Below are 12,353 nucleotides of genomic sequence, written 5' to 3' on the forward strand. Positions count from 1 at the left end.
GCAAATTACATTTGCTCAAAAATCAGGCCACTTATTAGTAAGGGACATTCTTTGTAATGATGATCATTGAGTAGACTCACAGTATCCATTTTGACCCATGATTAAAGCTTTGAGCATTGGAATAGGTCACTATTTGAACACTATGTGTTTTATTTTTTTATGATAAAAAAAGTTTAAGCTTTACTTTGTGTAACATATTTCTGGCTTAGAAGATGGTTTAATAGTCAATCACATACAGAACGTATTTATTAAAATATTATTTATACTGTAGGCAAGCATTTGGTGTCCAATTATCTGTGAGTACAAGGCACAGAGATTATGAGGCTTATTTTTTAATCTAGGGAGTCATGTTATATTCCAAATAAGTATTGTTCCTTTCAAAGTAGTCATAATTCTAAGATGCTACGCTTTCATTCAAATGGTACTGTTGTTGCCTGAAACACTTCTGGGATTCTTTTACAGAATTGCCATTAGCATCTGCAAACTTTTATCTGTAGTATCCTTAGATTAGCAGACCTTCATCTTATGTGAGTGAATATGAGATTTGGAAAAATGCAAAAATTTTTTGAACAAAATTTAGGAAATTTATTGGGTAAACAAGTTGAATAATGTTCTCTTGGTCAAATGATTGCTGTATTTTTCTTTTATTTTTTTAAAAAGACATTTATTTGTTTGAAAGACAGAGAGCATGCACATTGGGGGAGGGGCAGAGGGAGAGAATCTTCAAGCAGATTCCCCGCTGAGCACGGAGCCAGTTGATGCCGGGCTCAGTCTCACGACCCATAAGATCATGACCTGAGCCGAAACCAAGAGTCAGACACTTAACCAACTGAGCCACCCAGGATCCCCTGTGTTTTTCTTTTAAATTGTTCTGAAGACAATTCTAAGACCCTTCCTGGAATAAATGACAGTTTTTCTTGATGGCATGCAATACAATAATGACAATGAAAGGTATTTCCTGTCAATGTGCTCTTTTATTTTGGGAAAGTGGAGGAAAAGGAAAGGAAGGTAGAAGTGGAGAAATGCTAGGAGCCATCCATGTCCGCTGACAGCCTCTTTAGTTTCATGAAGAGCAAGCCTCATTCATGTTGACTTTTCTTTCTAACTACAGTGCTAATGGTTGTATGAATATCTTTCTCCTTTCAGTGGTGCTCATGTGATTTTAGATGATGATACAGATGTGGGCTATGTAGAAGATGGAACGCCGTGTGGTCCATCCATGATGTGTTTAGATCGGAAGTGCCTACAGATTCAGGCCCTGAATATGAGTAGCTGCCCACTTGATTCCAAGGGTAAAGTCTGTTCAGGCCATGGGGTAAGTAAGCATCTGTGTTCCGGTTCAAACCTTTATTGTCTGGCATCCTGAAAGTTCACAGTGGTCAGACTTTCATGCCAGCCATTTTCCTTTTGTGAGTGTTGCCAGTATTTATGCCCTGACTATGATGATTTCCTTAGTATCCTTATCTGCTAAGGATAGTACCCATATGTATTGATATGGTTTTATTTTGTTGTTTCTTTTATCACTGGCTATTGTATCCGCCACGTTGTCTATAGCTTGACATCTAAAGAGTTGGAAGAAAATTGATACGGTTCCTAAAAGAGTTATAGACCCCCTATGCATTACTTTGTACCATTCAAAATAACTTTAGTCCCCTCAGTAATTCCCTTTTAGCCACTCAGCACGTATACTGAGCATCTGTATGTGCCAGATCACATAGACTAGGGTTTGGATCACTGATAGAATTCACATGTTTCAAGTCGTATGGTTATGCTCAGACCATTGCCAGCTGAAGAGAAGATGCTTTCTCTACTCACACCTGCATGTAATTGTAATTCTATGAACTACATTTCTAGTTGAATGAATTACACAACACTCCATTCTATGAAGTGGTTGGGCAGACGCTTCCTGGCAAACCTAGGCTTAATATCTAGAAACAAATTTTAATAATTATTTAAATTGGCTTAGTAAAAAAAAGATATTTCAAAAATTTATATAGAATTTAGAAACGGAAAAAAAGAGACATGGGAAAATTGAGAGTGATAATGTAAAAGGAGGATGCTGGAGTGAAGGTAAACCTAATTCAGAATATAGCTAGCAGATGATGTGGAGTAGAACAAGGTAGAGAGGCCTAAGAAAGACATGCCCAGTGACTATTTAGAGTTTTGGGTTTGGTTGAATCCTAGGCTTATAAGTGGAGCCAGTATAGCTTAGTGATTTAGAGCATGGATTTGGAGGCTAGAAAGAGCCATGGGTTTGAGTCCTGGCTCTGCTTCTTGCTCTCCTGGTGACTTTGGGTAAGTCACTTACCCTCTCTCAGCCACCAGGCTGCTAGTGTGAGGATTAAATTAAATGCTTTACATAAAGCGCTTGGCATAGTCAATGTGCAATAATCACTATGTTAAAATAAAAACACCGGACAGACCTTTCAGTTATTGCTCGGAAAACATCATAAAACTTAACGCCTACAAAGACCCTTCATTCCTACTACCCCTCCCACTTTTTCATCCTGTTAAATAAAAGGTCAAATTCAGCATCGTTAATCGTAATCGTGATATTATAACATTTCAGATTAAAAAGCTTCTTACAGCAATAAGCTTGTATTCAATTTATTATCCCTAATGATCAGTCTCTGGATGTATCTCACAGGCAGACAAGAGTTTAAACACCTCTGTCTCTGGTTTGCAGATGGTGGTTTATTTCATATAAACTACAAGCCCATTCCAGCATGCTGCTTGGTCTCCAGGACAAGCAAAAGGAGACAAACATCATGCTAGGGGGTCTTCAGCCTGGCTGACTAAGAGAAGGGGAGGTGGGCAGGGTGCTCTTTTGTCCAGGACAATGCTACCAAACAAAAGTGATATTGGACATGGTGAGGTAAAACAGTGCATTGGTAATTTATGTCTTCTGGTCTTTAATCACTGGCCTTGCCCCTGGAGCCCAGTGTCTATTAATTTCTTGAATTAAGCATGTTTCTAAAGTATGTTCCTTAGAAACAACTACTTCTGAAAAAACTACAGCGTCACACATTTGTGCACTTAAGCAATTTTTTCAACATAAACAATTAACATTTAATTAAAAGTTTTCTTTTTTTAATGGATCTCTCTCTCTAATTAACAAGAAAACACCATTCAACAATTTAATGTATCGTTGTCTCTCCTTGTCAACCATGGGAGACCTAAAAAATTCAACGAGGTTTTTAAAAGTTTCCGCCCTGCCCCGTGTCTCTTTTACATTTATCTCCATGATTCAGAAAAGCGCAGTGAAAATGTGCCATCTCTGTTCTTTGTTCTTCACAGGTGTGTAGTAATGAAGCCACCTGCATCTGTGATTTCACCTGGGCAGGGACAGATTGCAGCATCCGGGATCCAGTTAGGAACCTTCACCCCCCTAAGGATGAAGGACCCAAGGGTTTGTGTGATTTCAGTTTCAATTCATTACATACTGAATTTGTTGGTACTCTTTCAGTGGTGCCGATATAAGAACTTAATAGATTTGAAAGGAGACACATCAGATTATCTTTTTTTGCCATTCAAATATATAATTCATGTTACTGCAGAATTAAGGATTCTAGAATGACGTATTAAAAGAAAAATGTTTGAATTTCCCCTTAGTTTGGAACTGAGGTTAGGAAGAAGTAAATATACCAGTTTCCTTCCTTCCAGTTTCCTTTCTTTCCTTTAAACCTTCTTTTTCCATAATCACATATGTTAATCATTTTACAGTTTGTCTATGCTATGCCAGTTTTCTAATAGATACAATCTTTTTGGCTGTCGTGAGACTCTAGTCGTTCCTCAATATTTGAGTCCCGCCAGAGGGGAATGGCAGTCTTCTATGCTCTGTTTAAACACACTTTTGATTAGGAAGAAGTTGAAAATCTTCACAGAACTTTAATTCTTCAAAGAGAACATGAACGATCTGGACTTTGTTTTAATCAGCCATCAGATGGAGAGAAATTAGAATTTAATTTTTTTCTTATTTTTTAAAAAGATTTTATTTATTTATGTATTTATGTATTTATTTATTTTTTTATTTAGGGAGAGTGAGCAGAGGGGGGGCAGAGGGGGAGAGAGAATCTCAAGCAGACTTCGTGCTGAGCATGAAGCCTGACTCAGGGCTCAATCCCATGACCCTGAGATCGTGACCTGAGCTGGAATCAAGAGTCAGATGCTCGGCCAACTGAGCCACCCAGGCACCCCTAGAATTTTAGAATTAGAAGGAGTCTCAATAGCCATCTAGAACCACCCTCATTTTGCAGATGAGAATACCTAGGCCTTGAAATCAGGTGACATCCTATAGTAACTCAGGTAACCAAACACAGGGCTGGGACCCAGGTAACCAGACACAGGGCTGGGACCAGGACCCAAATGCCCATTGTCTTCCATTACATTGGGTTATATAATCACTTTCTCATTATTCCCCCCATTCCCAAGCCCTCATACGATTTTCAAAGATCTGAAAAAGGCATCAGTTGCAATAGGCTTACTACAGCATCTATAGCCTTGTACCTGAGAAACCGGAGTTACTAGAACAAAGGGTGGATCCCGGTGACATCATACATCAGCTTCTTCCTTTTCATGGTACCACTAATGGTTTTATTTTTATATTTATTTTATTTAATTTATATTTTATATTTATTTTATTTTATTTATTTATTTTATAAATAATTATCATGATTTTTTTTCCCTGCAGGTAGGAAAAATACATATAGAAATAGTATCATTTTGATCTGCTTAGTTTTGCATGAAAGCTCATTTAAAATCTCTGAACCAGCATTGTCCATATGGGAAAATACAACTTCAAAAATGTATGAAGCTCCATGGTCCTCAATTCCTGAAGAGATTTAGCTGGTCCGGGTGCATGTGTAATGTTCAGTAATGGTGGGCGTGTTTAACACTCTCCATGCATTTGCGGAATATGGCCATGAAATTAAATTCTGTAAGAATCATAGTCATGCCCTCACAGTCTATTTCTGTTCCCCTTCTTCTATTTGTAAAAAGGAACCAATTCCACTTTTACATTTAGTCTTTAGTTACATTAAAACTGGAACAAAAAATTCTTGGATCCACCCTCAGAAGTTAGATTTAGAGCAGATTTAAAGCTCTTACAAGGGAAGCAGACGTTCACGCTTTCCAGATTTTCTCTCCATGGCACATTAGTTTCTCTTCATTCTCCTGAAGATCTAGATGCTGTCTCTTCAAGTGATGTATAAAGATGCCTGAAGAGATGAGCAGAGCTCAAATGGCTTAACCTCTGTCCTTTTTCATTAGGTGGGGTGGGGGATTATCAGGTGTCTGCTTCTGTCTGTTCCCCATTCCCTCGCCCACCCATGCCTAGAAAGTTTAGTTGGAGGCGTAAGCAGCTGCATTCTGGAGAAGAGGAGATTCACGGCTGCCTTCCGTCTTAATTTTCCTTGTTCCCGTGGTGCTATTCTCTATTATCTTTTAAAAATAACTTTTATAACCACTCAAGTAATACTAGAGAATTTTGAAAATACAGAAAAGATTCAAAAGGAAATAAAAATCATGCTTAATTCCACAACTCAGAGGTAATCCATATACACATCCTGGTATGTTTCTTTCTGTTGCATGTTTTCTTTTTTCATTTTTAACGAAGACAGTGGAGTCACTAAAGTAAAGGCACCCACTGGTTCTAAAATTGTTAAAATCCTCGTGACTGCAGTAATCTTGATTAAATTGAAAAAAAGCCATTAATTACTACAAATGAAGAGCAGTCATTATTGTAAATTATTAGATTGCCGGAAAAGGCAAGTAATTTTAGTATGACTAAATAATAGCTCTGTCTATAATGGTTATTAATATCTTTCCAGCCTCTATAGAAAACTCTGTTAATACACTAGTAAAATGAGAAACAGCAGAAATCAAAGTTTAACACCTTGTAGTGAGTTTCGTGATTTTATTTTTGATACTCTGCTTAAAAGAGAATGGTAAGAGAGAAACTCTGGACTTTATGTCTAATTTTATCCAGGTAGCAAATATTTATTGACTGTCTACAATCAAACGACCACATATCCTTGGCGTACTGTAGGCACTTAATAAATGTTACATCCTTTCCTGTTGGGAACATGTGAAGGAAATAAAATGGTGCATGTTAGTGCTGATTTTCAGTTTATCAGTAATCATTTGTTGTATTGCCTTGTTGAAGAGGAGCAGGTCGTGAACTCCAGACATTGAAACATTCTGTACTTTCCTGACTGTAGGTTCAACTGCTTGTGAGGTGCCTCAGGTTTCCTCTAACTGCCAAGTATTCTTTCTCGTGATTGAATTAGTTTGGTTGACCCTTGCCTTACCGATCACAGGGGGTGCTTCTCAGTTGCCTGCCATATATAATGGGCAACACCCAAATGATCTGGCCTGTCCTATCCATAGATGAAGGTTTTTTGTATAGATACAGTGACAGCATATTAAAAAATACTTAGTTTTATTTAATTTCAGTGTGCTTTCTTGTTAGAAAAAAATTCAAAAGAAAATTGAAAATATTGCCTTTTTTATTCCAAACGTGGGCATAAAAGATAAATTGTATCCAACTGCAGACCTCTGGCTCTAAGCCTAAGTAGTAAAAATCAAGGAGAACTCTGTGACTTTGGTTCAGTTGATTTGGGGGCATCAGAAGTGAGCCCATGTGGTTTGGAAATTTTATTTTAACGGTAAGTTTCTGGAAGAATAAAAATTCAACCTCTTATCTGGGTAGGGACAAAAAAAAGCACACATAAAAATATTGCCATTGAAGTCACTGTGCACTTGTTGACCCACAGTTTTAAAGCACATTGGTTTATTTGCTCCAACCTCTCAAAACAAAATTATTAAAAGACAGGAAATAGCATTTCAAAGCAAAAACCATGTGAGCGGGGATTTTTTTTTTTAAAAGATTTTCTATTACATATTACTTCACTCATGTTCTCCACATTGCCATTTATTTCACATATGAAGACTCTTATGGTCCCTCTTCTCCCAACATGTGTCCACTGAATTCACGGGGAGAAATTATTTTGGTTTATCCTCATGGGGTAGAATAATTTTTGACAATTTGTGGGCATCTTTGCACCGTGCTTATTATGCAATACAATGGAACGTCTCTCACTGGATGGTTTGCATCACCATTACAGGAGGGAAGAGAAGAAACTGGAACATATCACATGTTTTCATTGATAAGGAAGGGCAGAGACTGTTCCTGGGAGCTTTGGTCAGCCCCTCTCATTATGTCCATAGTTATCAAATCAGAGATAGAAGGGCTTTAGTGGCCATTCAGTCCAGACCCACTGCTTTGCAAATGAGAAAACGAACTTAATTATCCAGGTTAACTGCTAGGTAAGGACAGAGCCAAGAATCAAACAGATCACCTGATCTTGAGCCAAATGCTTTTTCTGTTATTGTGCACTGCCTCATTTAAAGCTGAGTATTCAGTTATTCTGCTGGTTCTCACAGCATAGCAATAAGTTGAAGGGGTGAAACAGTAACCAGGTAATGATTAAGCTGGTTAGCGGATCCATTACTTGCCAAGGGAGTATTATATTATTAGCACTTAATATTTTGAAAACAATAATTTCTAAGCCTTAATACCTTGAGGGGTATTATTTAGTGTTTCCATGTACCTTTTGCATTTATCTTGTTGATAACTTCCTTTGTGAATGCACAAATCTTTGATTTTGTAGTTCAGATGATTAGATATTATGATTACCATATATGTTTATGCTCATGTATAATTATATATCACCTACGTATTTTTCTCCTTTTAATAATGGCCTCATTAATAACCTAAGGGTTTACCAGGTTTAAAATTTTTTTAGTAACTGAGTTTATTTTGAGTTCAGAAAAACTCAATATTTTTTTTTTTTTAAGATTTTATTTATTTGACAGAGAGAGACACAGTGAGAGAGGGAACACAAACAAGGGGGAGTGGGAGAGGGAGAAGCAGGCTTCCCACTGAGCAGGGAGCCCAATGCGGGGCTCGATCCCAGGACCCTGGGATCATGACCTGAGCCGAAGGCAGACGCTTAACGACTGAGCCACCCAGGCGCCCCTCGATGATATTTTCATTGACAGTGTAAACTGACTGAAATAGTATTCTTATATGAAATAATTTGTTTTTCATCTTTTTTAGACGTTTGTCCCAATGTATCTGAAAATGAATTTATTTTTTAATTTCATGGAAAAGAGTAAGGAGATCTGATTGTGTGTCTAACATTGAAATATGGAGCTGCGCCAGTATTATACTCTAAAGTATAAAGAGTATATTTAGTATTTACTTCTAATCTTAAATTTTAGAAAAATCACAAATCCCTGCAGAAAGAACTTTGGCTTATAGAGCACAAACGATGGCTTTGATGCCTCCTGCCTTTCAAGTATTAAGGGATGCAGGATTATAGTCCCTTTGGCTCATTGGAATCACATGGATGAAATAATGCACCATTTTGTTTCAGAAACTCTCTAAAAGTATGAAAAAAACCCCAACTACTCAGTTTCAAAAGCACAATTTCACGCTATCTGAAGCATGACCTGTCTGTGGAAGAATTCTACATGTAAAGTAGAAAGTCTTATGAAAAGGAGGAAAGTTATAGTTTGTATCTTAGTATCACATGCTTATTAAAAAGTTCTGCCTTTTTAGCATGTGTGATCCTAGATAGCAGGGAACCCAAACGAAAAACAATGATAACAATAAACCAACAAACAACAGAAATTAATGAGAAAACAAAAATGAAGACATACTGCTAGATATTAAAGAATTTCCACAAACAAGTTATAATGGGACGGTAAGTACGTTAAAGAGTTAGGGAACAAAGTCGAGTCCCTAATAGGCTAGAATCTTTACAAGTTCCATCTCCAGGTTTGGTGGGATGTGAAGAAAACTAAGGTGTGTCATCATGTGCCTGGCATAGTTCCTGGAACAAAAAAAAGACGGTTAGTGGATAACAAATGAACGAGTGAATGAATGAGCAATGACATTACATCATTAATACATTAGTACAGAAGGAAAACAACAGCACAGGCCCCCAAAGGTCCAAGGGTTGGTTTTGGGGTTTTTTGTTTTTTTTTTTTAATAAGAAGATAAGTCCTTTGTAGCTGTGAGGAGCAGCTAAACTCTGGGTTTTCAAATTTGTCCCCTATAAAAATCCACCCACTTGCGAGCCACTCGATTAATTCACGTCAGTTTAAAAGCAGGTTGAGTCATGACCCACTGGAAGAGATAGCCCTGTTAAGTATCAATGATAAAGAGTCAAGTGTACTTTACATACATTTTCAGTGTACCAGAATTAAAGGTAATGGGAGGGAAGGCGGGCAAACGGGGCGGGGGGGGAGGTACTTTTGAAAAAACTTTTCCCACTTACTTTATCTTGCTTTGCTGTTAAGAGTGGTTATCAGTTAAGAATTTGGAAATTATTATTTTTGCTCAGCAGAGATTATAGACTGTATCTGTTTATCTGGAATGTGTATTTGAAGCAAGGTAGCAATGCTTTGCTCCTCTGGTTGGTTTCTAAAACCCACATGACAGATTGCCTAATTTTATTGATTCTACAGTGAAAAATTATGTCCGTAGCAAACACAAAAGCCTCTTTAAATTGCTATTTTATTCATCATTCATGCCGTTATAGTTTTTAAAAGTTAACAAATATTCATTCAGCACCACATTTTACCAGTGTGTGTGTGTTTCCTACAATTTAGCATTAGAAAGTGTTGTAGCTTATATAAAATTGAAGAGGTAATAGGACTTTCATGCATTTTGGCTCTGAGGGCCAATGCCCAAATCTTTTTTTTGTTGTTGTTAAAGATTTTATTTATTTATTTGACAGAGAGGGACACAGCGAGAGAGGGGACACAAGCAGGGGGAGCGAGAGAGAGGGAGAAGCAGGCTTCCCGCTGAGCAGGAAGCCAATGTGGGGCTCAATCCCAGGACCCTGGGATCATGACCTGAGCTGAAGGCAGACACTTAACGATTGAGCCACCCAGGCGCCCCCCAATGCCCAAATCTTAAGAAAAACACAAAATAATATATCCTTGTTAATTTAGTATTCTGAAGGCAGTGATTTTCTAAGATCTTAAAAAAATGAGTATTTATATCTATAATACCTTTCATTCCAGTATTAGCCTCCACAATTTGGAAATCTGAGATATAGTTTAGGTTATTTTGGATGATAATGTATTGTCATATTTGGAAAACATCACCACCACCTTATATGTTGGTCTTCTTTCCATTCCCCTCAATGCCCTCAGTAGACTTTCTCTGTTTTCTGTTGTGTTTCCCATCCTTTTTTTTTTTCTTTTTAAGAACAACTCAGGTTGTGCCTACCTAATGATAAAACTAGAAACTCTCACTCATATTGTTTGCCCTGTGATAAAATGCAGTACAGCTGCTCACCAGGGTTGGAGATCCAAGGTTCTCTCTCTTCTGTGGGAGAGTAGTTAGACAAAAAGGTCAATGAACCCAGTATTAAGCCTTAAGAAATTGTGAGTTCAAATTGTGGTTCTTTGTTTTGCTTCACTGTCTCACAGCACACAGTCGGTGTGATGCAGCCTTATCAAAGTGACTCACTCTTTTCATTAGTAAAGTGATCTGAAACCAGAACTTTTGGTTTGCAGGGAGATGAGGTAAAGTGTGTATAGGTCCACACGCTTGCACCTCCGCCCCCCACACTCAATCTTAAATAATCTGCCTTCCTGCTTCAACACTGTGCTTCATTTTGCCTGTGTGGAGAGCAGCTTGGGGACCTCTGCTTACTGCAGGCCCTTTTTGCAGTATCTGAAAGCTCTGTATGGAAGGGGTGAGGTGCGGGGATGGAGTGTCTCCACTCAGTAATCTACCACGGGGCGGTCCAAAGCTTCTGGGCGACCCTAACTCTCTCTCAGTGAATAGTTTATGCCCTGGAAACTGTAAAAAAACACCTAAATGCCCAATTACCAGGACAGAAGCCCAAACGTTGCAGAGTTATGTGAAATACACACTTCCAGGTGAAAATACACTTAATTTTAAAGATACTCTGTTTTAAATTTTAAGGATTTTCACAGAATTGGATAAAAAGTTCCGAATTTTAAAAACACGTAGCGTCTTAGGCATATTTTGCAGTTTGAGAAGTTTATAAAGTATATTAATGGTTTGTTACTTTGTAATTAAAATCCAGACTTGCTGTTATGCAATTTAAGTGACATTTTAATTCCAACTCATTCCTTGTAGGAACTCTAACTCCAATTAGATTATTTATGTGTTGAAGAGTGTTGATAAGAGATGATGTTTTTAAGAAGGGTTTGTGGAGTTTGAAGTTTAATTATCCTCAAAATTACCGAAATTATCCTCAGGTATAATATCCTAGGCGTGTCTGTAGACCTTCATTTCAAATCTTAAAGGAAAGATGTCAGTATTTAACTGACTCTCAAAGCATTTCCTAAATAGATTATTTTGTGTGTTAGCAAAATCAGTGTGTAATTAATACCCTGTGTTAAAAACAATCTCCGTTTTCCCTCCACACAGTGAACATGGCCACAAGCAGGCTAATAGGTGCAGTGGCAGGCACCATTCTGGCCCTGGGGGTGATTTTTGGAGGCACAGGGTGGGGAATAGAGTAAGCATCTTTGTGAGTTTCAGAGTGTTTCTGTGTGGTTCCTGGTGTGTGAGCCGACCCTTGGTACCTGGCCCCTACCATGTGTTGTCTCGTTGACGTATTTCCCATGCTAGTGCAACTTGTGGTGTGATTTGGATGTGTTTGTGTTGTGTGGTTCTCTCGTGCAGTGAAGAACCTTCTCCTGTCTGGAACAATGTGGGGCATAAAATAATACTGGGGTGCTTATGATGTCTTCACAATTAAGACGATGGTCCAAAAGCTTCCATTGCTCCTCTACTTGTAAAAGTCATTTTAAGATACAGACCTTTTATTTTCATTATTTTTTATTGGCAAAAAAAAAAAAAAGCTTTTATACGAGTGTTTCATTAGGATTCCTTTAATGAATGTAATCTTCACCAGTCACATAGATCCACATATCCAACTAGGAATTATCAACAGTTGTAGCTTCTTTTTAAGATAATCTGAATGATAGTCACTAATATCTTTTCCACTCAAAGTGATAGGGGAGGCTTTGACTTAATTTTTTTAAAGAAGATATGTAGGATATTGCCTTTATTTTTTTTCACATAAAATAATTCAGATTAGAAGTTTACATAAATATTTGGGACCTAAGAGTATGAAGAAGAAAGATATATTTATCCAAACCTGCAAAACCTTCAGTGAATAGTTGCAAATTATCTGGTGGTTTGTCTTAAAAGTAACCAGTGCATTAATAAGTAAATTCTGTATCTCTTGCCTGTTGATCTCTCACAGAAATACAAACTCTTCTTGCGCCTTTATTTA

The 12,353-nt window shown here is 37.6% G+C and overlaps 1 protein-coding gene across 1 annotated transcript in view; it reads left to right on the plus strand.

Annotated features, from left to right (window-relative positions):
• Nucleotides 1-11,747, plus strand: part of ADAM23 (ADAM metallopeptidase domain 23) — a 160,975-nt gene extending 149,228 nt beyond the window's left edge. The window contains exons 23-25 of the mRNA XM_064586977.1: nt 1,147-1,315; nt 3,298-3,409; nt 11,480-11,747. Coding sequence (XP_064443047.1) covers nt 1,147-1,315; nt 3,298-3,409; nt 11,480-11,574 — 376 coding nt within the window. The 3' untranslated portion in view covers nt 11,575-11,747. The remainder of the gene's footprint in view (nt 1-1,146; nt 1,316-3,297; nt 3,410-11,479) is intronic.
• The last annotated feature ends 606 nt before the right edge of the window (nt 11,748-12,353 follow it).

This window comes from Mirounga angustirostris, unplaced genomic scaffold, assembly GCF_029215605.1.
Source record: "Mirounga angustirostris isolate CCGP_5_RB_7025 unplaced genomic scaffold, mMirAng1.0.hap1 SCAF_3, whole genome shotgun sequence".
Lineage (NCBI taxonomy): Eukaryota > Metazoa > Chordata > Mammalia > Carnivora > Phocidae > Mirounga > Mirounga angustirostris.